At 46.0% G+C, this 27,347-nt stretch overlaps 1 protein-coding gene across 1 annotated transcript in view; it reads left to right on the forward strand.

Moving 5' to 3' along the window:
- The window catches only part of WBSCR17 (Williams-Beuren syndrome chromosome region 17), a 699,332-nt gene that overhangs the window by 367,142 nt on the left and 304,843 nt on the right, over positions 1 to 27,347 (forward strand). The window contains exons 4-5 of the mRNA XM_011992872.1: positions 6,712 to 6,886; positions 11,785 to 11,982. Of these exons, the coding sequence (XP_011848262.1) occupies positions 6,712 to 6,886; positions 11,785 to 11,982 (373 nt within the window). The remainder of the gene's footprint in view (positions 1 to 6,711; positions 6,887 to 11,784; positions 11,983 to 27,347) is intronic.

Genomic DNA, 27,347 nt, shown 5'->3' on the forward strand with positions numbered 1-27,347 from the left:
CAGTGGGGAAAGTGGAGATGAACAGGGCAACACTGGGATTCTGGAATGTCAGCTCAGTTGGGGTAAGCTCTGGCCCACATTCAGGGTCTAATTCATCCCAAATTGAGTTAGGCAGGGGGGTAAATGCTAAGCCAGAGCCACCCAATAGGCACTTAGCAGACCAGCTGATGCAGCAGCTTCCCATTTGAAGCTTGTAAGAAATACAAGTTCTTGGGCCACCTCAGACTTACTGGTGATTCCGATGCAGATTGAAGGTAGAGGAACACTCCCTCATCTAAACTTAGATGGATTATCCCGAATCTCCATACTTTGAAGGGCAATTGAAATATTCAGTAAGTCTCATCATCAAGGCTTAATAACTGTGTGAGGGTTGAGAGGTCAGGTTGCCTACCATTGTGGATGTGCAAACTTGGCCCAGTCCTGGACTGGGTGGCCACTTCCCAAGCACACATAAAAAATCCCAAGCACTGAGACTTTTGCATTGGTTCTGGAAGCAGGTGGAGCTGAGTCTGTTTTAGGACCACCAGGTTCATATGTCCACTGTGCAGTAACAGACCAATTACGCTGAGACAGCAGGGTTTGCAACAGAGAAAGAGTTTCATGATCATAGGGTAGCCAAGTGAGGAGACAGGAAGAGATCCTCAAATCCACCTCCCTGAGGATTTCTGGGCTGGGGCTTTGAAGGGGATCATGGAAGGTGAGAGGCTGGAGAATCAAGGTCATTCATTGATCAGGGTAAAGGGGATGAAATTATCAAGATGTGGAAACTGCATTCTTTGGTAAGGCAGCTTCTTGTGGGGTCCTTCAGACCAGCTAATGTCAACAGTTTCATTGGTATGGAGGACATGAAAGACTATCTCAAAGGGAAAACTTAATGTTTTATAATGTTCAAGTTATCAATAGAGCAGTTAAGGAGGACTGTAATCTTGTAACAGGGTCTATTGTCCTAGTCATTCTAGTACAGCAGGCACCAAGAAACTATGACGAAACAGGTCAGAGACTAATGATTAATGCTGAATGTGCTGCATGCTTGGTTTATTTTAATTTCCCCCTCCCTTCTTTCCTGATTTTTTTTTTTTTTTTGAGACAGAGTCTCACTCTATTGCCCAGGCTATAGTGCAATGGCATGATCTTGGCTCACGGCAACCTCCACCTCCCAGGTTCAAGCGATTCTCCCACCTCAGGCTCCTGGATAGCTGAGATTGCAGGCGTGTGCCACCAAGCCAGGCTAATTTTTGTGTTTTTAGTAGAGACAGGGTTTCACCATGTTGGCCAGGCTAGTCTTGAACTCCTGACCTCAGGTGATCCGTCCACCTCGGCCTCCCAAGGTGCTGGGATTACAGGTGTGAGCCATTGCGCCCAGCCTCCTGATTAATTTTATGAAGTGTATAGGGGCAATTTCAAGTCTACTAGGTCAATACTTGCTCCTGAGCAGGGCTCTGAGACCAGGGATGGTGCCAATAGTTTATTCTGTCATATCACTGAAAGTGCAGGATTGAGACAGAATTCTGTAATGTTCTTTGCTTTAGTTCTTACTGTTTCATAACTTTATTTTTGTCAATTTATGCTCCATAAGCCTGGATGACATGTGTTTGTTTTATTGTTAAGGAGCAGGTGTGCATACCTCCCTCTCCAGTCCTTCCCGATCACAGGCAGTGTTCACTTCTCCCCCTCAACCTCCTCAAATGCTGTTTATCAAAATCTTAAAAAACACAAGGGTTCCCAAATGGCACTTGGCCAATTTTTTATTGGATTTTATAACATTTATTTTTGTCAAAATGAGTTTCTGCATTTATTTTTGCAGAAGGTAAACATTTATTTTTGCAGAAATAAGTTTCTGTTTTCTTCTCTGAGTGTGTTCATGAGGAAAAAGAGAAAGTAAGATGTTTTTCTTAGTGTTTTTATAACATCCTAAAATGGTTTAATCTGTTAAGGATGATAAAGGATCTTAGGTGAGGGAGTGACTTTCTTTGTTTTCCTTTTTTGAGAGAGTCTCTCTCTGTCGCCCAGACTGGAGTGCAATGGCACAATCTCAGCCCACTGCAACCCCCGCCTCCTGGGTTCAAGCGATTCTTCTACCCCAGCCTCTCGAGTAACTGGGATTACAGACATGTGCCACCACGCCTGGCTAATTTTTGTATTTTTAGTAGAGATAGGGTCGCACCATGTGGCTAGGCTGGCCTCGAACTCCTGAGTTCAAGTGACCTGTTTGCCTAGACCTCCCAAAGTGCTGGGATTATAGGAATGAGCCTCCATGCCTGGCTAAGGGGGTGACTTTCTAACCAGTGTCAGGTTGGGGATTTGTGTGCTTCCATGGGGGCCTCGGGACCTGGTTTTACTTGGTTAATTTATAGACTCATTCTCTTTAAGGTGAATTTGGGCTCTTGCACCCCATCTCAACTTCAGTTTCTCTCCATTTTCAAATCTCAACACCCTAATGCTCTTAGGTGGTCTCAAATGTGTTCCACCAGAGCCAGGCTTTCTAGAAGTCCTTCTTGAGATGTCCTCATCCAGTTCTCTCTATGCTGACCCTGTCCCTGCAGGAGACAGCTGAATCTGGAGGGATTTCTTTTTTTCTCACTGGTACCATCGGGGGCCTCCTGTTTGTCTAGATCAACGGGCCATTCGCAGCTCTCATTTTCTCTAATGCATTTGACTTTCCTGACCCAGGAGGTTGAGTAGCTTTTTGAGGACAGGGACTCTGTCCTTCTCACCCACAGAGACTCCTTTAAATATTTATAAAATGAATGCACATATCTTTCTTCCAGAAACTCTGCCAAACACTTTACAGGATAATGCTTCGGAGCCGGCGTCATAGGAGCATTATCCTGTAAAGTGTTGGACTCGGTTTTCAGCACCTCCAGATGATGCTCTTGGGCTCTCGGATTTGAGAACTGCAGTTCCTCCTTGGAGGCCCATCTGTACTGCCTTGAGCATGGCTTCTCCAGCCCTTCTTCCTTCTACATTCTCTATCCAGCCCTCTACAAAATAAAAGAAATTAGCTGGGCATGGTGGTGCATGCCCCTAGTTCTAGCTGCTCAGGAGGCTGAGGCAGGAGGATTGCTTGAGCCTGGGAGGTGAGGCTGCAGTGAGCCATGATTGCTCACTAGCCCTTCTTCCCGTCTCCTAACTACATGTGTTCCACAAAGTGTGGTTCTAAGTCTTCTTCCCTGCATTTCCTGGAACTGTCACCCTCTCATGGCCATCAGTCTTGTGCCCAGGCTTGAGTACAGTGGCACAATCTCAGTTCACTGTAACTTCTGCACCACCAGGTTCATGTGATTCTCTTGCCTCAGCCCCACTGACTGGCTGGGATTACAGGTGCCTGCCACCATGCCCAGCTAGTTTTTGTTCTTAATAGAGATGAGGTTTCTCCATGTTAGGACGCCATCTCTCGTCACACAGTCCCTGACACCTCTGCCCTGTTTTCTCCCCTCCAGACCATTGTCGTGGTTCAGATGCCTAACCCAGAATGTCCTCTGGCCCCCTCAACCTGTCCTCAGAGAAACTCATCAACTTGTTCTTCCTCTTTTCTTCTTTTTCTCTTTTTAAATCAATTGTATCTGGCCGAGTGTGGTGGCTCACTCCTGTAATCCTAGCACTTTAGGAGGCCGAGATAGGGGGATCACTTGAGGCCAGGAGTTCGACACCAGCAGGGACAACATAGCAAAACACTGTCTCCACTAAAAATACAAAAATTAGCTGGGTATGGTGGCAGGTGCCTGTAGTCCCAGCTACTTGGGAGGCTGGGGCAGGAGAATTATTTGAACCCAGGAAGTGGAGGTTGCTGTGAGCTGAGGTCACGCCACTGTACTCCAGCCTGGGTGGCTGAGCGAGATTCCATCTGAAACATAAAATAAAATAAAAATAAATCAATGGCATCTTCCCAGTTTCCTAGACTGAAACGTTGGTGCTCATGATACTGTCATCTTAGTAGATACAATTTTTCACTTAGGTGTTTTTTGGTGTGCTTATGTATTCTAGAATAGTGAGAGCTCATGTCCAAATCTTCTGCATAACTTAACAACTTTTTCCATGAACGCTCCCAGCCAAAACAATTTCTCTCTCTCTGCGATTCCTCACAGCACTCTTCCTCCATGGCCATTATTTTTTTGTGGGGATTGGGGGGCCATTAGCTTCATTTACCTTATAATATTAAATATTATAATTTATTTTTATTTATTTATTTTTTAGGCGGAGTTTTGCTTTTGTCGCCCAGGCTGGAGTGCAGTGGTGCGATCTCGCCTCACTGCAACCTCCGCCTCCCAGGTTCAAGCGATTCTCCTGCCTCAGCCTCCCGAGTAGCTGGGATTACAGGCACCCGCCACCACACCTGGCTATTTTTTTTTTTAGAAGAGACAGGGTTTCACCATGTTGGCCAGGCTGGTCTCGAACTCCTGATCTCAGGTGATCCACCTGCCTTGGCCTCCCAAAGTACGCCTTCCTGTAATTTTTAAACATATCTCATCTCCTTAACTCAATTGTAAGCATCTTGAGGGAGCACTTGTGTCTGGATTGTCTTTGAGCACAGGCCAGAGCACAACTCAGTATCTTATAAAGTCCAGAATCACACTGCAGGGACTGGGAAGAGAAGCCTGCTCAGTGTCACTTGTTCTTAAGCCCTGATCATTGGATGGTGGCATCTGCCTCGATGTTTCCATACACTGTTGTTTGGAACAGTGTATCCCTGTACCTTGTAAGAGTGAGAATGGTGTCTACTGCTATACAGTCGGCCCTAGACTTTATAGATGATTTTGGCGGCTGGGCGCAGTGGCTCATGCCTGTAATCCCAGCACTTTGGGAGGCTGAGGTGGGTGGATCACCTGAGGCCAGGTGTTTGAGACCAGCCTGACCAACATGGTGAAACCCCATCTCTACTAAAAATACAAAATTAGCTACGCGTGGTGATGCATGCCTGTAGTCCCAGGTACTCAGGAGGCTGAGGCAGGAGAATCACTTGAACCCAGAAGGTAGAGGTTGCAGTGAGCTGAGATCGCACCACTGCATTCCAGCCTGGGCAACAAGAGGGAAACTCCATCTCAAAAAATAAAAATAAAAATGATATTGACTAGTTTGAAAGACAAGCTGTTGTTCATAGGAAGTTATGCAATTAATCAACATTAATAAGTATGATAAACCAATTATTATTAGATTTACCATTTATTGAATGCATGTTGAGTGTTTTCTATATAGCTTTTCCTTTAGTCTTAGCAGCCATAAGGCTAGTACCAAATGATTAGGCTTTATCCTTTTACTCCTTTAATACCTCCCAAAACTCTTTAGGTATGAGAAGGCCAGTGGTAATGACCCACACTTTCTTTTGCCAGCCTTACTGATCCATACCCATATATCTCCCCCAAAGTCTCGCAACTGCTTAACAAATGAGGAACTCATTTGATACCCAGATGTGGTGAGTGATGTAGCCAGGAGCTGACATCCTGTTCCTGGGAAGAGCCACTACCAGGTCACAGGTCACATGGCAGCTAAGAGCTAACAGTGCCTGCGGAACTCCTGGCATGGTGCCCAGCGCTCAGCATTCAGAATGTTCTCCCTGAACTTAACAGAGATTCCTGCAGTCACAAGCCAACCCTGGTCACCAGGGGGATTCGCCTTGTAGCATTCCATGATCTATGGCCTTTGGTGACATGTCCCTGAGTACCCCAGCACCCATGCAGGGTGTATGGAGTGCAGGTATCTAAGAATCCCCTCCCTGTTAGCTCCTCATTTTCCTCCCTATACCTGGTGATTTTTATGCACACAAAGTATCACTGTGTTTTTTTTTTTAAGATGTCTTTATTTTTATTTATTCTTAAAATTAAAGACCAGGTCTTGCTCTGTTGCCCAGGATAGAGTGCAGTGGTGTAACTATAGCTCACTGCAGCCTCCAGTTCCTGGGTTCAAGTGATCCTCCTGCTTTGGCCTCCTGAGTAGCCAGGAGTACAGGTGCACAACACCAGACTCGGCTGAGTATCAGTCTTTATGTCTATAGAGTTAGATTCAGTTGAATTGTGTTTCAGCTCTCCCGTTACCACAAATGTGACCTCGGAACAGGTTAGCCTCTCTAAGATTATGTCTTCATTTGCAAAATAGAATTAACGTAGTTAATTAATGGAATTAATCTAGCAACCTCCTGGGGTTTCTGCAAGGATTAAATTAGCTCATAGAAATGCACTTTCCCACCTGCTTGTTGCAGAAGGGAGGGCATTCAATCCCTGGTAGCTTTAGTTCTGCCTCCAAGCTAGCATTTCTACTACTAAGCAGAGACTTATTTTGCATCCCAAGGCACGTACTGTAAGAACGAGTCTGTGTGCAGATGGAAAAGCCCGTATAGAAATTGATAAACCGGATGGACCCATGGGGTAGCAGGAGGACAAGGACAAGGATTCTGGTCAAGTTTGGGGGGAGGGCCACGAAGAAAAAGAATCTTGAAGGACGTCTGCCGGCTCATAGCAGCCAGGATATAAAAGCCAGGCCTGGTTCCCATCCAGCTGTACGGATTGCAAACCGTCAGAAGATAGCTGTCCTGGGTGAATGCATCAGAGATGTCGTCTGACTTCTAGACTGATGAGATTTTCTTTTCTGCCAGAATTACTAACATGCGATTTTTTTGAGATCTTTGAACTCGCTGAAGATCTGTGGGCATTGCAGTGGGTTAGATGCAAATTTGAAGTGACATGTTTATAGACCTTCTTGCATTTTTGTTATTTGCAGAGGAGCTGAAGGTCCCCCTGGAGGAGTATGTCCACAAACGCTACCCCGGGCTGGTGAAGGTGGTGAGAAATCAGAAGAGGGAAGGCCTGATCCGCGCTCGCATTGAGGGCTGGAAGGTGGCCACCGGGCAGGTCACTGGCTTCTTTGATGCCCACGTGGAATTCACCGCTGGCTGGTAGGTCATGAGCTGAAACTCAGGGGTGCTCAAGACCTGCATTGTGGTTGAGAGGGGCTGGAATGCGGGAGGTGGGACATTTCGCCTGTTACCTGTAGGGGCACTGGGAGAACAGGGAAAGACTCGTTGAAGAAGAAAGTGAGACCATTGTCTGGGATAAAACTGGGGAGCAGGGAGAAATCTACCTGCCGTCTGTTCAGTTCATCATCATTGGCATCATCATCATCATCAAAATCCCCAATGAAAATAGTGTATCAGGCTGGGCACGGTGGCTCACGCCTGTAATCCCGACACTTTAGGAGCCCAAGGTGGGTGGATCATTTGAGATCAGGAGTTTGAGACCAGCCTGGGCAACATGGTGAGACCCTGTCTCTACTAAAAATACAAAAATTAACCGGGCATGGTGGAGCACGCGTGTAGTCCTGGCCACTCAGGAGGTTGAGGCAGGAGAATTGCTTGAACTTGGGATGCCAAGGTTGCAGTGAGTCTAGATCACACCACTGCACTCCAGCCTGGGTGACAGAGAGAGACTCCATCTCAAAAAAAAAAAAAAGAAAGAAAAAGAAAATGGTGTATCAAGTAGACAAAACTCAACAGAATCCTTGCAAATGGGACAAGAAGTCGTAATTTTCTTGTTCTCTTTTCCTTCTTTGCTGCTGTCTTTGCAGGTTGATGGTTGACTGTCATTGTGAGAAAAGAGATATAGTTATAATTCTGACCACTCAGGTAAAGCTCCCCAGAATTATCTTTCACATCATTCGGAGGAAGGTGAAGCGTATTTTCTGCAGATATGGCCCTGATATTTTTCTAGGTGGAAAGAACAGAGTGTGAGAAACTGGTTGAGTGTACGGGGAGTAGAAGATTTTGGATGCACAAAGAGTGAGGCCACAAAAATGCCAAAATCATGTTAAAATTGGAATAGAACTTTCCCGTTTTAAAGCGTGGTCAGATGATTGTTGCTAAGTAACCAATGATCCATCAAGTTAGAGGTTAAATAACCTGTACCTGGGTTGCTTAATTAGTAAGAAGCAGAGTCTTGTATTTCACAAATATGTTTATTTACACTTATTGAGGCTGTCTTAAGTAAGTGTTGTTCACTGTACTAGATTCGAAGAACCAGTATCCCATCACTAATTAACATTAAAATGTCTGTTCTTCATTTGCAACAACCAATAAACCAATGTTTATGCATATGACCACTTAAGAAACCCGGGACCACTGATAACACTGACCCCTTCAAGTGCACGCTGGGGCCTGTTGCCATCTCAGACACCAATTTTCCCTCCCAGTTTTTTGCTGTCATCAAACTCTGGTGACACCCAGCTGCATGTCTTCAGCCCCCATCTCTCTCCTGAGCTCCAGAGCTGTTTATCTCTAGTAATAATCATTCCCAAAGTGTAGTGCCCAGACCCGCAGCATCCACAGAATCTGAGAACTTGTCAGAAATACAAATTCATGGGCTCCACCCAGTCGCCTGAAATCACAAGCCGTGCAGGTGGGATCCAGCAGGCTGTTGTAACCAGCCCTCCAGAGGACTCTGATGCATGCTCCAGTTTGAGAAGCACTGAGCCATAATGGAAGCCTTCTGAAAAAGATGCACGCCAATGTTCTGTCACAGCCTCAGGCCTGGCATACCTTGTCTTTTCCTTGGCATCATTGCGTCCTCGTTTCTTTCCTTTCAAAACTGGTTGCCCCCCACATATGTCCCTTTCCCTTGATTTTCCCCTTGCCCTCATGTTACTCATCGCTTCAACCTCCAGCTTCAGCCAGTTTTGTGTGCCGTTTCTCCTGTCTCCCTCTTTCAAGAGTGTCTTGACCACCACTCTCCCAGCTTGGTTCTTCCTTGACATTCACCTAAACGAATGCGGTCACTGCTGAAACTCATTCTTTTGACAGATACTTGCTAGATGCCTACTGTATCCCCTGGTGTTGTTCTAGGTTTGGGGTTTGCCTGGCACTGAGTGATTTCTCAGGACTTGCAGTGGTAAGGCTGGAAGAGTCCTGCACAAACTGGGACAGTTGGACACTAAACTGGGGTTCAAAATCTGGCAAGTTTGGTATCTGCCCTCAAGTCTACAGTCTAATTCTAGTCTGTCTAATTGAATCCACCTATCATCTGATTCTCCCTGATGTCTGTGACTTTAGTCTTTGCCTTTCAGACTCATTTTTCACACGTCTACCCGAGTGGCATAGAGCCCTCTCTGAATTAAAACCCCCTGGTGGTTCTCCATTACAAGGTAGATAGCATGTCTCAACTTTTACCAGGTTCTACTGCAATAAAAGTCTCCAGTCACAATGACTTACAGCAATACATGTTTCTCTCTTGTCTGCATGGCACATCAGCTGCGGCTGTCTGACTGTGGCTGTGCTTTTATCCTCTGTGTTCTGAGAGTCAAGGAATCCTCCTGTCTAGAACATCCCATCTTTGTGGCTCAGGGAAAAGAACAGTGGCTGAACTTCGAAATGGCTGTTAAAGTTTCTGCTCTGATGTGACACCGTCACTTTCACTCACATCCCATTGGCAAACCAATTCACATGTCCAAGTTAAATGTTAATTGGAGATTGAGGAAGGAGTGTGCTTCTCTAGGGAAGCATTGCAGGCCATCTGGTAATAGGCAGGACATCCCCAGGGAGGAGGGAGCAAATTATTGGGAATCGTCATACATTGTCTAGTAGACAGTAAGATCAAACTTCTCAGCCACAGAAATATCATTGGGGTCGGGCACGGTGGCTCACACCTCTCAGCACTTTGGGAGGCTGAGGCGGGTGGATCACCTGAGGTCAGAGTTCGAAACCAGCCTGGCTAACGTGGCGAAACCCTGTCTCTACTAAAAATACAAATACAGGTGCCTGTAATCCCAGCTACTCAGGAGGCTGAGGCAGGAGAATCGCTTGAACCTGGGAGGCAGAAGTTGCAGTGAGCTGAGATCGCGTCATTGCACTGTAGCTTGGGAGACAAGAGTGAAACTCCGTCTCAAAAAAAGAAAAAAAAGAAATATCATTGGAATCCAGGTCTTCTGCCTCCATACTCAGTGACTCTTACTGCTGGTGGATGGGCTGAACTGAATGTTTCTATATGTATGGTCTGGGCTTGTGTGGGGTTCATCATGTTTCATCAAGGAGGTAGTGGAGCTTCAGAATTAAGACGTGAACCGGACCATCTAGGTTCGAAACCTGATTCTACCACCAGTTGGCTGTGTAGCCTGGGGCAAGCTGCTTAACCTCCCTGGTCCTCAGTTTCCTCATTTGGATAATGCTGATCATCGCATCTACCTCACAAGATTATCTTGGGGGTTGCATTAGTCAGCACATGTGAAATACTTAGAATGGCGCCTAACACTAGTAAGTGCTCAATAAAGATCAGCTATCATTAGCTCATAAGAACAATAGCCTGTGTTCAGAGATGATTAGCAAAGGCAGCTGCACAGTCACTGTGACTTGAATAAGGTGGGGAAAATGATCTAGGAGTTGAGAGGAAGAACTCCCACAGGAGAGGTGGTGCTTGGTCTTGGGACCAGGTGGTGAGAGAAGTGGGAGAGGTGGTACTTGGTCTAAGCCTTCTTAGATGGCTGGGCTTTCGGCCAATAGCAAAGGGCATTCCCAGGGGAGAATTTCATGAGTGGAGACTTGGCCAGGGCCATGCTCCTAAGCCTGCCTGGAAGCCTTGGAAAATCAGTGCCATTTGGCTTCAGCTTATATGGTGTGTGCAGAAGTATTGGAAGCAGGTAATGGCCCAGGGTATATTTTATTGCTCATTTTAAATAGAAAGATGAGATGAGCCAACAGGTAATTCAATAGCTGCAAATGAAAAGAGATGGGTTGTCGACTGTGTGTTCTCATTATTCTTCCCGATAATGCAGAGGAATGGGATTTTTGCTTGACTCTGTTCCAAAACCTGCATTCTGTTCTAAGCTGGGAGATTAATGCGCTGGCTTAGGAGAGCCATCTTCTCCTTCTCGAATGTGGGAAATGATCCCTTCCCACGCCTGCCTCGGAGACGCACGATGTTGGAGGTGTCTGACCATCTGCTGTCTCCTAAGTCTCCTAAGCCAGCGGGCTACGCCTTGAACCTGAAGCCAGATCACTGACGAATGCCCGCTGCAGCCTCGAGCTGGGGAAGTGAGCAGGAAGCCAGGATTTTGCCTGCCTTTGCATTTAATTAGTTTCCAGTCTTCTATTGCTAACCAATTCAATTAGTTCCCTTCTAAGAAATCAAATCATCAATTAAAACAACTGAAATAATCACGCGCGCACACACACACACACACACACACAATTAAATCATCAATTAAAACAACGGAAATAATCATGCCAACACACACACACACACACACATACAAACACGCACACAAAATTAATTAAAACAACTGAAATAATCACGCGCGCACACACACACACACACAGAGAAGCTAGTGATATATGTATTAAAACCAGGCCATCCCAGGCAGAAGTGACCTATTTTGGGAAAGGAAATTCAGTGCCAGCAGAAAAAACAAGCGGTGGCAGTCAGTGCCCTAGGGGTAAACTGACGACACTGTATAAAACTCATGCAGTGTAAATCGTGGAGTCCACTGTCAATATGAAAGTGAGACTTGGCACTTTCTTGGGAAGGAGACCCCATGTTCTGAACTCTTGCTCTAGGCTTTTCAGGCTGGAGCAGGCATCACTGTAGTAATTCCAACAAGGGTGAAGGGGTGAGCTGATTTCATACACTTTACAGCCCAGGTGTGAAGCTGCAGGATCCAGCATGGACAGGTCCCTGGAAGCCTCAGTTTCCATCTGAGTTCCAGCCTTCCCGAAGCCCAGCCTTTTAGCTAAATGCTGTTCATTCCCTGTGGTCTTGGGAGGTGTGCCTCAGGAGAGAGAAGAAAGGTTTCATGTCTGTTTCTCTGTTTCAGGGCTGAGCCGGTTCTATCCCGCATCCAGGAAAACCGGAAGCGTGTGATCCTCCCCTCCATTGACAACATCAAACAGGACAACTTTGAGGTGCAGCGGTACGAGAACTCGGCCCACGGGTACAGCTGGGAGCTGTGGTGCATGTACATCAGCCCCCCAAAAGACTGGTGGGACGCCGGAGACCCTTCTCTCCCCATAAGGTCTGTGGCTGGTGAGCCCTGGCGGCCAACAAGCCCCCAAATTCAAGGGTACAAAGGAGCCACTGAGAGAGGCCAGAAAAGCCTGCCTTGGGCTCGAGCAGCTGTGTGCACACAGCTCTCCAGGAGCCGTGGTTGTCTCAGGATCACAGCTTTCCTGCAGAGGGAGGATGTTGCATTTTGCACCTTTATGTAAAGTTTTCAAGTGCAGCTTTTCAACGGCGATACTGAGAAGTTTCAAATTGATAGTAATATTCACACTTCTTTATTCTTCCTCATCTAGGAGGAGCTGTGTTCAGAAACTTTTAAGGATGAAGTTTGAAAGTTATTTTTTCTGGGGCTATTTTATACTTGTTGAAGTCTTGTACTGTTGTTGTGTTTGCACTCTTTTTCATGATACAAGATCATATAGAAAAGGACAAGGGGGTGTGGCATTCTGGGAAGCTGGAGGGACGTTGGGGAACTCTTTAGAACTCTTGTCCTGGGTCCCACCAAGCTGCCTCTCGGGATATGGAGATCAATATCTCGAGGCATAATTGCAAAACTCAAATAGGAGGTTGAGGCTGGGCATGGTGGCTCATCCCTGTAATCCCACACTGTGGGAGGCCAAAATGGTTGGATCACCTGAGGTCAGGAGTTCAAGATCAGCCTGGCCAACATGGCGAAACCCCTTTTTTACTAAAAATAAAAAGATTAGACAGGCATGGTGGCAGGCACCTGTTATCCCAGCTACTTGGGAGGTTGAGACAGAAGAATCACTTGAACCTGGGAGGTGGAGGTTGCAGTGAGCTGAGATCATGCCATCGCACTCCAGCCTGGGCAACAAGAGCAAAACTCCATCTCGAAAAAAAAAAAAAGCAAGGAGGTTGAATGAATATTGACTTCAATGCTGTATTAGTTTCCTCTTGCTGCTATAACAAATTACTATGAAAACAATGACTTGAAACCACACACATTGATGTTCTTACAGTTCTTGAGGTCGGAAGTTTGCAATGAGCCGATGGAACTAAAATAAAGGAGGGGTTGGGTCAGGAGGGCTGGGTCCTTCTGGGGGCTCTCGGGGAGATCTATCTCCTTGCCTTTTCCAGCTTCCAGAAGCTGCCTCCTCCCTCGGCTCATGGCTATGTCGCATCTCCCTTTCTCTCCGGCATCCTTCATCACGTGACCTTTTCCTCCTTTGCTTCCTTCCCTCCCACTTATAAAGGCTCTTATGATTATATTTTGGGTCCATACAAATAATCCAGGATTATCTCCCATCTTGAGATCCTTAACTTAATGGCATCTGCAAAGTCCTTTTCCCAAATAAGGGACCATTCACAGGTTCCAGAGATTAGGAACCTGTGAATGGTCCCTTAGGAAAAAGTGAAATGGGAGTGTTCCCTTAAACCTTTGCGGGGCATATGACAGGGGTATGGCTTACTTCTTCAGCACCCCACTGCTCAAACCCCTAGGGGGATCATGTAGATGGATAGGTTTTGGGGAGCATTTTGGGACTCCGACTCCATGGCAGTCTCTAGGGTTGAGTGTTTATGGCTCCTGAAGCCTCCGTTGGTGTGTGTTACAATGTACTCTTTCAGCTTTGCCATCTGCAGGCAAGTTGTGTTAATCAGCTTAGTTAGACCCTCTGGCTTATCACAAGGACAGAGGGCTTTCTGTATCCCAGGTCCTTGTCCTCGTGTATCAGAAAAACCAGATCACATGTGGGCTTGGAGAATGAGTGCAAGGTTTTCCTGAATGGTGGAGGTAGCTCTCAAGAAGATGGATGGGGAGCAGGAGGGGGATGGAGTGGGAAGGTGGTCTTCCCCTGGAGTCAGGTAGCACAGCAGCCAGGCTCTCCTCCAACTACCCCTGGCCGAACTCCCCTCAGCATCCACGTCATTCTACTGTTGCTGGCCTGCCAGTGTCTGCTGGTGTCTGTCCGTGTGTTCTTCTGCTACTCTCAACGTCCAGCTGCTTGTGTCTGTGCCCACTATGGTCCCGGGTTTTTATGGGCACAGGATGGGGGATGGGTATGGTGGGTCAAAAGGCAACTTTTTGACTGTGAAAACAGAAATACCTGTCCTCATTTAGGTCCGTGAGCACAGGCCCAAGGGTGGAGTCCTTGCCAGGGACCCTGCCCTTCTCTACCCAGCACTTCCCTGCCCCTGTTCCATATCAAAAGGACTTTGCAGATGCGATGTGGAAATCCTAATCTCTGGAACCTGTGAATGGTACCTTATTTGGGGGAAATGGCTTGGTTGAAAATCCTTTGATCCCCGAGTTATAGTTCAGGACTTTATGTGAGTTCTTCTTGAGGACCAAACTGACTCTTAAAATCATGATTCTGTCTTAAGTCGGGAGAGGCAGGAGAGGCCTGTGTACCTGGGCTTGGTTTTAGGGGTGTGGTTGTTGGTGTTAAGATAGCAAGATGGAATAATGGAGTAAGGATGAAGACTTTTTCCAGATAGTCATGAAGTTCTTTCTCAGTTAAAACATTTGTGATTAACAAGAGTAAGAGTTTAGCCAGGCCCAGTGGCCCACACCTATCATCTCAGCACTTTGGGAGGCCAAGACAGGAGGATTGCTTGAATTCAGGAGTTTAAGACCAGCCTGGGCAACATAGCCAGATTGTGTCTCCATTGAAATAAAATTTTAAAAAATTAGCCAGGTGGTGGTGTGCTCTTGTAATCCCAGCTACTCAGGAGGCTGAGGAGGGAGGATTGCTGGAGCCCAAGAGGTCGAGGCTGTAGTGGGCTGTGATTGTATCATGGCACTCCAGCCTGGGCAATAGAAGGAGACCCTGTCACAAATAATAATAATAAAAAAAAGAGTAAGCTTTTGAAAAGTTCTGTTAATTTTCTGCTCACACCAAGAGCTGAAAAATTGCATAGGAGTAGAGCCAGGCATGGGCAAATTTGTACAACAGAGAAGGTAAATCTTTTGGGTCTACAACTTCCTCAAGCTGTCTTGCGGCTCAGCTCCCACCCAACCTGTTCATCATGGAGTGTTTCAGGACCATATTCTTGGCTATCTGCAAATAACATTAATAGTGTAAGGTTAACTAAAGCAAAGCCTTCAGGGATATTTGAGCTTTAATGGCGAGTGCTTGAAGACATGTTGACCTTTAGATCTCAAAGGGATGAAACTCAAAGGATGGACTCGCAGACAGTGACTTTCACGTGTTGGCTAAAAGATACTTTCTCCCAAGTCTCCGCACTGACACACGGGAGACTGGCCTCCAGCCAGGACAGATAACAGTATGAGGGTGTGACTGTAAGTGCTAGCAACAGAGAAAAAGAAGTGCTTGCAGTGCAGTGCCTTCGGATGCCCAGTAAACATCTATAATGACTGTCTCTGAGTGGCTCTAAGCAAAAAATTAGCTTGTATTTCATGAGTTACGGTAACATTAACAGATGATTAATATGCACTTTGAAAAGACTCAAGAAAATAGTCATGATCATGAGTCATTAATATTACATGCATCTCTGATGTACAAAATAGAATCAAATGCCAATGATCTCTTTTTAATGTGTCTTAACTTACGGGATGCTTAATTTGTTAATAGTTGATGGGGAAATTTAATTGTAGGGATGAATTTTTATGGTCCTTCTGAAATTATTAAGCAGATACAATATGCTTTCTTAGACATGAGGACATGGCGGTTTCTCTTTCTTGCTGGGATGCCAAAATTTTAATAGTTACGATTTTACTCCAGTGAAAGATGAGCCAAGGAGAACGTTTCATCATCCAAATGGTATTACATTAGACGAGTCTTTAGATACTGAGACTTCCCAGTAAGCAACATAATATAGGAGATTTGCATTAAGGGAATTGATAATTCCTTCTGTTTCAGTTCTTTTCCTATTTCTTTCTGTATATATTAATATCTTTTTTGTCCTGCCTGCTAAATAGCTATTTTCTCAGGTTTTCTCTTTGTCCTCCACTCTTCTTTTCTACACCTGAGTTTCCAGTATGGCAAGTGGGTAAGTGCCATGAAAGAGGGCAAAAGCTGACTGTAAGGGTAAGAGGTTGGGGAACTGAAGAACACAGGTCCTGCCCAAGGAGGCAACTGTTCCCAGCTCTGCTTGATGGTGCTGGGGGTACATAAGGCCAGTGTGTTAAGGCCTCCAGAATTTTTTTTTTTTTTTTGAGACGAAGTCTAGCCCTGTCACCCAGGCTGAGTGCAGGAGCGCAATCTTGGCTCACTGCAACCTCTGCCTACCGGGTTTGAGCAATTCTTCTGCCTCAGCCTCCTGAGTAGCTGGGACTAAAGGCGTGCGCCACCATGCCTGGCTAATTTTTTGTATTTTTGGTAGAGACGGGGTTCCACCGTGTTGACCAGGCTGGTCTCAAACTCCTGACCTTGTGATCTGCCTGTCTCGGCTTCCCAAAGTGCTGGGATTGCGGGCGTGAGCCACCGCACTCGGCCCAGAATTTTAAGAGCAGCCATAAATCTAGAGCCTTTGTGAAATCTCCTGCCTTCTAAATGTTGACAATAAACCTCTCTTCTTCAAAACTTCAAGGACCCAACCGCATGTGTCTAGACTGCATTGGACCACCCAGCCCCCAGAACTTGATCTTGCCTTTACACTCAACTCCTTGGAGACCTGTGTTGTTCCCAGGATAGCTTTTATTTATGCATCTCGCACTGGCAGTGGGCACCCGTGATATGTATTGTGGGTGCCATGGTGGGTGTATTAGTTCTTGCCCTGCTGTAAAGAAATACCTGAGACTGGGTAATTTATAAAGAAAGGAGGTTTAATTGGCTCAGGATTCAGCAGGCTGTACAGGAAGCATGGAGGCTTCTGCTTCTGGGGAGGCCTCAGGAATCTTACAGTCATGGCAGAAAGGGAAGCAGGCACGTCTTACATGGCCAGAGTAGGAGGAAGAAGAGAGAGGGAGAAGGTGCCACACAATGTTAAATAACCAGATCTCGTGGGAACTCTATCATGAAAACAGCACCAAAGGGATGGTGCTAAACCATTCGTGAAGGATCCAGCCTCATGATCCAATCACCTCCCACCAGGCCCCACCTCCAGCACTGAAGATTACAATTCAACATGAGATTTGGGTGGGGGCACAGAGCCAAGCCATGTCACTGGGACTGGGGGATTTGGGGAAGGTGTCACTCAAAGTCATAGGAGCAACATGGCCAGACTTCCTGGAACTCGAATTCAGCCTGTAGAGATTCCCCTCATGTTGTATTGTTGTGTGTACACAGGCCTGTCTGCTGAGCTTCGTCTGTGTAAGCAGCACTGACCCAGCTCTTGTGTCTGTGTAAAGAAGCTCCCTAAATCTGCTATCTTAAGCTCTGATTGTTCTCCAAGAGTGACTTCTTTCCTGTTAGGTGGTTCTTGCATTGCTACAAAGAAATGCCTGAGGCTGAGTAATTTATAAAGGAAAGAGGTTTCATTGGCTCACAGTTATGCAGGTTGTACAAGCATGACACTGGCATCTGCTTGGCTTTTGAGGAGGCTTCATAGAGCTTTTACTCATGGCAGAATGTGTGAAGCAGGAGCTGGCACATCTCACAGCAAAAGCAGGAAGAAGAGGCGGTGGCTCATACTTTTAATCTCAACACTTTGGGAGGCCGAGGTGGGCTGATCACCTGAGATCAGGAGTTCAAGACCAGCCTAGCCAACATGAATAAACCCTGTCTCTACTAAAAATGCAAAAATTAGCTGAGCATGGTGACACATTCCTGTAATCCCAGTTACTCGAGAGGATGAGGCAGGAGAATCACTTGAACTTGGGAGGCAGAGATTGCAGTGAGCCAAGATCATGCCACCTGTACTCCAACCTGGGTGACATAGCAAGACTCCAGACTCCATCTTAAAAAAAAAGATATTGGCTAGTTAGAAAGACAAGCTTGTTGTTCATAGGAAGTTATACCATTGATCCATATTAATAATGATAATAAATGAATTATTACTAGATTTACCATTTACTGAATGCATATTGAGGACTTTATATATAGCTTTTCATTTACCCATTTTTTTTTATTTTTTTTTTGGAGATGGAGTCTTGCTTTGTCGCTCAGGCTGGAGTGCAGTGGCGCAATCTCGGCTCACTGCAACCTCCACCTCCCAGGTTGAAGCCGTTCTCTTGCCTCAGCCTCCCAAGTAGCTGGGACTACATGTGCATGCCACCACACCCGGCTTTTTTTTTTTTTTTTTGTATTTTTAGTAGAGACGAGGTGTTACCATGTTAGCCAGGATGGTCTCAATCTCCTGAACTCGTGATCTGCCCGCCTTGGCCCCCCAAAGTGCTGGGATTACAGGTGTGAGCCACCACACCCGGCCTCATTTACTTTTAATAGTCATAAAGCTAGTACCATATGATTAGGCAGTATCCTTTTTTTGTTTGCAGTGTCCACACCACATTGGGGTGTAGGCAATCTGAACCTCCAGGTTGCTTTTTAGACCCCATGTAGTCAGTCACTCCCTTCAGCTGGCCTCTCCCAGGGCACCCTCGACTTTTGCCTTCTTGTTTGCCCCATGTCCTCTTATTCCTGGAGTCTCCATGCTCTGGTAAGCCACTGTCTAGGGCAGTGGTCCTCAACCCCTGAGTTGCGGACCAGTGCTGGTCCTGGTCCATGGCCTGTTAGGAACTGAGCCTCACAGCAGGAGGTGAGTGGCAGCCGAGCGAGCAAGCGAAGCTTCATCTGTATTTACAGCCTCTCCCCATCTCCCACATTCCCTCCTGAGCTCGGCTTCTCATCAAATCAGCGGTGGTATTCAATTCTCATAGGAGCACAAATCCTATTATGAACTGCGCATGTGAAGGATGTAAGTTACATGTTCCTCATGAGATAATCTAATACCTGATCTTTTGAGGTAGAACAGTTTCATCCTGAAACCATCCCCACCCACCACCCCTGTCCATGGAAAAACTGTCTTCCATGAAACCAGTCCCTGGTGCCAAAAAGGTTGGAGACTGCTGGTCTAGAAGCATCCCTTTTGGTTTTGTTTATGATGTTGTTTTTAATTGTGGCAATATATATGTAACATAAATTTTACCATTTTATCCATTGTAAAGTGTGAAATTCTGTGGCAATAAGGACATTCCTAATGTTGTGCAACTATCTCCACGATCTACTTCCAGAGTTTTCTTATTCCCCCAAATAGCAACCCAGTACACATTAAGCAGTCATTTCCTATTCCTCCCTCCCACCTAACCGTGACAGCTGCCAATCTAATTTCTGTCTCTATGGATTTGCCTATCGTGAACATTTCATATAAGTGGAGTCCTACAGAATGACTTTTTGTTTCTGGCGTCTTTTATTAGCATACAGTTTATGAGGTTCATTCATGCATGAGAAATCCATTGCTTTTCTTGGTGGACATCCCTTTTATTTTTATTTTTTTGAGACACTCTTTCCCTGTCACCCAGGCTGGAGTGCAGTGGCGTGATCTTGGCTCACTGACCTCTGTCTTCTGGGTTCAATCAGTTCTCCTGCCTCAGCTTCCCAAGTAGCTGGGACTATAGGCGTGCACCACCACGCCCAGCTAATTTTTGCATTTTTAATAGAGACGGGGTTTCACCATGTTGGCCAGGATGGTCTTGATCTCTTGACCTTGTGATACGCCCGCCTCAGCCTCCCAAAGTGCTGGGATTATAGGCATGAGCCGCCGCACCTGGCTGACATCGTTTTTAAAGTGGTTCCAAGTCCACACCTTCTGCAGATTCCGTATCTGGTTTCTGGGATTTGCACACCTTTGTCCCTCTTAGGTGGAAAGATAGCTTCCCTGACCAGGGCTCCCCTGTGCTCCAGAGGGCACATTTCCTTTCATAAGTGTGAGTCACACACCAGTGAACATGTGTGTCCACTTCCAGGGACACCGGCCACTAGGCTTGGGGTTAGATGGTAGGACTCTCGCCCCTCCCTTGGGGTACAGTTTGCTTCTGGGAAACCCTCCTGACACCTTCCTTTCGCAGACTCCACTTACTTGTCCTAAGTACTCAGCTAATCTGCTTGTCTGTCTTTTGAAATTTTTGCAAGATCTCTTTGAATACAGCATCTGTTGTCAGAATGTCTTCAGCCCCAGTGTGGACACGAAGAACCCTGTTTTAACACAGTACATACAGCTGAAGGCATGGAACAGGGAGAAGGGGGAAGTCTGAAGACAGACAGGAAGGGGTGGGGGCTGACTGGGAAAGAAAAACTCTGAAGAAGGAGGCATGGGTGGGCTCAGGACGTGAACAGTGGTTTGGTCTTGAACAGTAGGAAGGGCAAAGTCATGTTGTCTGACTCACATTTTCCTTGTGAATGAGGAAAGAAAATCATTTGTTAAGAGTGAGAGCTGGACCTTGGATAGGAGGCTACCCAAAAGGGGTAAAAGTCTGGAATCATTGCAGAAAGTTCACCGAAAAAATAATAGCTGTTTCAAGGTGCAAAGAATATAAATTCAACAAAATTTCCACCAGGATTTCTTTTTCTTAGTTATTCATATTTTTAGAGATAAGATCTCACTCTGTTGCCCAGGCTGGAGTGCAGTAGTGAGATCATAGTTCACCATGGCCTCCAACTCCTGGGATCAAGCGATACTCCTGCCTCAGCCTCCAGAGCTGGGACCACAGGCATGTGCCACCATGCACAGCTAATTTTTTAATTTTTTCTTGAGACAGAGTCTCACTCTGGCTCCCTGGCTGGAGTGCAGTAGCACTACCTCAGCTCATTGCAACCTCCACCTTCTGGGTTCAAGCGATTCTCCTACTGCAGCCTCCTGAGTAGCTGGGATTACCAGTGCCCACCACCACACCCAGCTAATTGTTGTACTTTTAGTAGAGATAGAGTTTTATCATGTTGGGAAGACTGCTCTCAAACTCCTGACCTCAAGTGACCTGCCCGCCTCAGCCTTCCAAAGTGCTGGGATTACATATGTGAGCCACTGTGCCTGGCTGTAATTTTAAAAGAATGTAAAGTCAGGGATCTTGCTATGTTGCCCAGGCTGGTCTTGATCTCCTGGCGTCAAGCAATCCTCTTCCCTTGTCATCCCAAAGCAGTGGGATTATGAGCAAGAGCTACTGCACCTGACTCCACCAGGATATCTGGAAAAAAAAAACTACCATGAATTCAGTTGTGTTTTGTTATGAACTCAGATTTTATTATTCATGATATTATGTATATATATGGGGAAAAGAGTGAAGTATAAGATAAGAATGAAGGATGCCATTTATTTAGCCTGAACGCACCTAGATTAGGTGCACCCTAAGTTCATGAAAACCTAGCTTAGTTCTGCTGCCTTCATAGTTTGAGAACTGCTGATCTGCAAAAGCCTGGGACTTTCACCATGAGAGGGAAGGTTCCAAAATGCCACAGATGGGACATTTTACAGCATGTTGCTTTCAGGGCACCGGCTAAAAGCTGAGTCAGGCGTCTTCTGCGAAGTGACAGTGGTTCCTCCCTGCTCTGTGTTAGGTGGTCCTATAATTAGTGACATTGCTCATGAATAACTAATTAAAGGCAATGATTAACAATTTAGCAATCCTTAATCCAACATATAATTTGATAATAAATTATAAGGTACGGGTGCTGTTAGAGCCTCTTAGACTCCTTTAGTTGAAAGGGATGCTTTGGATATATAGTTGCTGGGATCTCAAATTCTTTGCACAGATATTTACAAAGGGAGAAGGTTAGTTCTTCCTCCCTAGAGGAATATGACTGGCTTGCAGAGGAGGAAAGCTTTAAGAGAAGAAATCAGACTTTAAAATAGAGGTATCTTTCCTATGCATCAGCAAATACATTTTAGGGGCCAATTGTGTGCTCAGCTTCATGGTAAGCATTTCCAGCAGGGGATAGTATTGGTAAATGAAATGATTCTCCTGTCTTGAAGGAGTTCATGGGTGGTGACACAGGCTTTCAAATGCGTGTGATAGCACTTCAGGGCAAGGCAATGTGGAATGATGGGAGGGAGGGAATTTTGCCATTGGAGTGGATGGAAAAGCTCATAGCCATAACTAACACTGGAATATTCTACGTGCCGGGTACCGTTCTTGTGTTTAGCACCTGTCTCTTATACACATCTAGATGTGTATAAGAGACAGGTTTAGCACTATACAAGTCTATTCACTCCTCATTCTCACCCTATGAGAATTTTCTTTTTTTTTTTGCAGAGTCTTGCTCTGTCACCCAGGCCAGAGTGCAGCAGTGCGATCTCAGCTCACTGCAACCTCTGCCTCCCGGGTTCAAGTGATTCTCCTGCCTCAGCCGCCTGAGTAGCTGGAACTATAGGCATGCACCACCACACCTGGCTAATTTTTGTACATTTAGTAGAGATGAGTTTTGCCATGTTGGTCAGGTTAGTCTCGGACTCCTAACCTCAAGTGATACGTCCACCTCAGCCTCCCAAGGTGCTGGGATTACAGGTGGGAGCCACCGTGCCCAGCCAAGATGAATATTATTATATCCTTTTTACAGGCAGAGCTGCTGAAGCATGAGTTAAGCACCTTACCCAAGGTCACACACCTGGTAAGAGGTTAAGCTGGGATTCAGGTGTAGTCGGGCCCAGAATCTGTGTTCTTACCTGCTGTTTTCTCTTTCCTGGAAAAGATGTGACTAGCTGGACCTTGCCAGCTGGAGGAGATTTTCACCGGCTGAGTATATGCGAGATAACCCAATGCAGGTAGAGTTCTGCAAATCAGTGTATTTGGGGTCTTAAAGCCCACTCTCATGTTTCATGATTCACGAGAACTCTCAAAACTCAGAAAAGCAGTACAATCATGGTTATTATTTGTTAATGATGAAAATATACAGATTAAAGTCAACAAGCTGGGCATGGTGGCTCATGCCTGTAATCCCAGGACTTTGGGAGGCCAAGGGCGGGGGTGGATCACCTAAGGTCAGGAGTTCGAGACCAGCCTGACCAACATGGTGAAACTGTGTCTCTACTAAAAATACAAAAAGTAGCTGGGTGTGATGGTGCACACCTGTAATCCCAGCTGCTCAGAAGGCCGAGGCAGGATTATAACTTGAACCCGGGAGGTGGAGCTTTCAGTGAGCCGAGATCACGCCATTGCACTCCAGTCTGGGTGACAGAGCAAGACTCTGTCTAAAAAAAAAAAAAAAAATCTGCAGAGATGCATGGAAGAGTCCAGTAGAAGCCAGTTGCAAGCTTCCAGTTGTCCTCTCCCAGATGAAGTCATACAGGCAGGGCTGATTTGCTCCGCAGGGGCACATAACAACTCATTTGAAGTCCTGCCAATCAGGAAGCTCACCTGAGCCTTGGCATCCCGGGTTTTTACTGTGGGTCAGTCACATAGGCATGGAGAGCCTTGCGTGTCTCTCCTTGGCAACTCAACCTCCAGCCCTCGCCCACCAGAAGTTAAACTGCTGTAGCATGGTCCAGGGCCTTGGCATACAAAGACACTCTTAGCAGATAGGATATTCCAAGGGCTTAGAGGTTGTCTCCCAGCAGCTGATCCAGGGCTAGTTCTTTCTCTGGACTGTGCAGGGTTTGGGCAACCCAAGCCTACTGAGTTAACCCTTTACTACATAATGAAGATGAGTTGTTTAGTGTCTTATGAAGATACTGAAGGTGGGAAATATGCATTGAAAAACAGAGGAAAGAGGTTGAGTGCGATGGCTCTGGTCTGTAATCTTAGCACTTTGGGAGGCCAAGGCAGGAAGATCACTTGAAGACAGGAGTTCAAGGCCAGCTTAGACAACACGGTGAGATCCCATCTGTATTTTGCTGCTGCTGCTGCTGTTGTCGAGACAGAGTCTCACTCCATCACCCAGGCGGGAGTGCAGTGGCGTGATCTCAACTCACTGCAACCTCCACCTCCTGGGTTCAAGCGATTATCGTACCTCAGCTTCCCGAGTAGCTGGAATAGCAGGCGTGCACCACCACACCTGGCTAATTTTTTGTATTTTTAGTAGAGACAGGGTTTCACTATGTTGACCAGGCTGGTCTCCACACCTCAAGTGATCTGCCCACCTTGGCCTGCCAAAGTGTTGGGATTGCAGAAGTCAGCCACCGTGCCTGGCCCCATCTCTAGTCTTTAAAAATATAAAGTAAAAATAGAGGAAAGATGGAAGACTCTCCAGTCTTCATCCGGAAGTCATCATCTTCCAGATAAAAACAGGAGGTATGCCGTATAGAGGGCTCTAAAAGCCAAACAGGGGAGCGCAGACTCATCCCACTAGTCTGGTGAGTCCAACTAAAGATGAATAAAAAGCCAACTGGGAGAGATAGAAAGTAGTATAGTGCTTGCCCACTACTAGGGGTAACCCCCATCTGTGGAGGAGGGAAGGATAGAGGAGTGACTGATAATGAGGATGAGGCTTTGGGGCAGGAGTGATGAAAATGTTCTAAAATTGATTTTTGTGACATTGCATAACTCAATGACTATACTAAAAACCATTGGCTTCTACACAGCAAGCAGGTGAATTGTGTGGTCCACTTCCTTAGAAGCTGATGGCCATGGGATGAGCAGTCCTTCAACAAGAGGAAGACAGATTGGGTATCAATTCTTGGTACAATGGCCTGGAACGTTTCTCTCTGGTTAACCCTGAGATTTTGCCTGCCCCTCCTTTTGTCACAGCGGCACAGAGTACACCATGTGATGGAATCAGGGTCAAATATTAAACCAGCAGAATTGGTCATGGCAGTGGCTCATGCCTATAATCCCAGCATTTTGGGAGGCTGAAGTGGGAGGATTGTTTGAGACCAGGAGTTCAAGACCAGTCTGGGCATCATAGCAAGACCCCATCTCTACAAAAAATATATTAAAATTAGATGGATGTGGTGGTGCATGCCTGAAACTGCCTTTGCAAAATTATAACTGAGACAGTGAAAAAGGTCTAACCTAAATGACTCCATCTTGCTTCTAACCTTTAACCTGTCCTTGTTCCTTCCTGGGCATAGTCTGAACTAACTTAGGGAGGAACTTAGTTGATAGTTTAAAACAAAGATGATAACAGCCCTTTGCCAAAACAAAACTCCTCTTACCTGGAGACTAGACTGCCTTTGTAGGACTAACAAATTAGCCACAGTATTAGAAATTATGGTTTAGGAGTCATGCAGCTGGAGGCTACAAGACTCTCACCCTCCTTAAACCACTCCTAAGGTCAGTGCTTGAGATATTTTGCAGACCCTGCACTTGATGGATCAGCTGGCACCATCCAGATCAATAAACTACTTCATCTGATCCTGGGGCCCCCACCCAGGAACTGACTCAGCACAAGAGGACAGCGTCAGTTGCCTATGATTTCATCTCCGACCCAACCAATCAGCATTCTCGACTCACTGGCCTTCCCCTACCCAAGTTCTTCTTAAAAACTCTGATCTGTGGCCGAGTGAGACAGGTGGATCACGAGGTCAGGAGATCAAGACCATCCTGGCTAACACGGTGAAACCCTGTCTCTACTAAAAATACAAAATAATTAGCTGAGTGTGGTGGCAGGCGCCTGTAGTCCCAGCTACTTGGGAGGCTGAGGCAGGAGAATGGGGTGAACCCAGGAGCTTACAGTGAGCCAAGATTGTGCCACTGCACTCCAGCCTGGGAGACAAAGCGAGACTCCGTCTCAAAACAAACAAAACAAAACAAACAAACAAAAAAACTCTGATCCCCGAATAATCAGGAAGACTGATTTGAGTAATAATAAAACTCAGGTCTCCCAGACAGCTGGCTCTGGTGTGAATTACTCTTTCTCTATTGCAATTCCCCTGTCATCATAAATCAGCTCTGTCTAGGCAGCAGGCAAGGTGAACCCACCGGGCAGTTACATGCCTGTAAGTCTTGGACACTCAGGAGGCTGAGATGAGAGGATTGCTTGAGCTCAAGAGTTGGAGGCTGCAGTGAGCCGTAATCATTCCACTGCACACCAGCCTTGGCAACTGAGTGAAACCCTGTCTCTAAAAGAAAATGAAATGAAATAAAATTTAAAAACCAACTTGTTCTAAGAAGTATGGAGGACACTTTTATTGTATATCACTCCTTTTTAAAAGTGTATCCGTGTTTCCACACTTTCGAGACCCCAAATGCAAACTCTGAATGAAAACAACCTCTGGAGAAACAGAGTGTGAGTTTGACTGTCTATAAGATGGTCTAATGGAAGGCATATCCGTTTCTTTGTGGGAGTCTATCCCACAGACCCTGACTCAACAATGGATGAATAACGTACACTGACACAAATATTCTGCTTGTCAGTCCAGCTGAGCATCTGGGCCCCTCACAGACACCAAGAAAGGTGTGTAAAGAGTCAGCAGCCATGGCCTTGACTCGCTGGCCCTCCCAGCATTTATTCAGCAGACATTAAATGACAGAGGTCTCAAGTAAGCACCACTAGAAGGTAATGACTGTTGCCAATCCACCCAAGTAGAGAGCAATCATGCACCTGTGTATGATCAAAGGTTAGTCTTAGGACCACATGAGTAAATGAGCTGTTTAGATAGACTCGTCTATATTCCTTTGTATCTGTGCCCTAAGCTCTCTGGCTTCTGAAAAGAGAATCCGGCTGCCTTCAGCCAAACTACCTGATGTTATGCAAAACTCCCCAGCCTTCCAAGAAGGTTTCTTGTGATTTTACACTTTGTCCCACCATCCTGACTGAATTCCCACATTTCTTTAAAACATTTGCGATTTGCTCAGACAGTCAGCTGGGAAGAATGCCTATGAACCATCACAGTTGATCAGGCCCCTAAAGGGGTATCATCATCAACTTTATCACTTTCTGGGAAACTAGGGACAGTTCACAAGGTGACATGGGATATCACTCCCTAGTTGGTTGGCTCTGCATGACTGTCCACAGCTGACTGCTGCCTTCCCACAGGGCTCAAGGAATACGTAACTTCACAGCTGGGGGCAAGTGGTTCTTCAGTGACTTCAAATGTCAGCAGCATGACGTGACAGAATATCTCCCGGGTTCTGGAGCCTGTTTCAGTTTTTGTTGTTGCTTTTGTTTGTTTGTTTTAAATTTTTCAAGACAGGGTCTCACTGTGTCACCCAGGCTGGAGTACAATGGTGCAATCATAGCTCACTGTAACCTTGAACTCCTAGGCCCAAGCAATCCTCCTACCTTAGTTGCCCAAGTAGCTGGGACTACAGGTGCATACCACCATCCCCAGCTAATTACTTTTATTTTTTGTAGAAATAGGGCCTTGCTATGTCGTCCAGGCTGGGCTCAAACTCCTGGCCTCAAGCGTTCCTCCTGCCTTGGCCTCCCAAAGTGCTGGGATTACAGCCATGAGCCACTGCACTTGGCCAAGAGACCTATTTTCTAAGCCAGATGTGAACCACAAATTTTGATACTTGGTTTACTTCCCTGTAAAATGGTGGATTTGGACTATGTGATATTAGTCGGGGTTCTCTAGAGGGACAGAACTAATAATATATGTATATATATTATATATAACATATATTTGAATATATCATATGTCATGTAT

This window comes from Mandrillus leucophaeus, unplaced genomic scaffold (genome assembly GCF_000951045.1).
Source record: "Mandrillus leucophaeus isolate KB7577 unplaced genomic scaffold, Mleu.le_1.0 Scaffold42, whole genome shotgun sequence".
Classification (NCBI taxonomy): Eukaryota; Metazoa; Chordata; class Mammalia; order Primates; family Cercopithecidae; genus Mandrillus; species Mandrillus leucophaeus.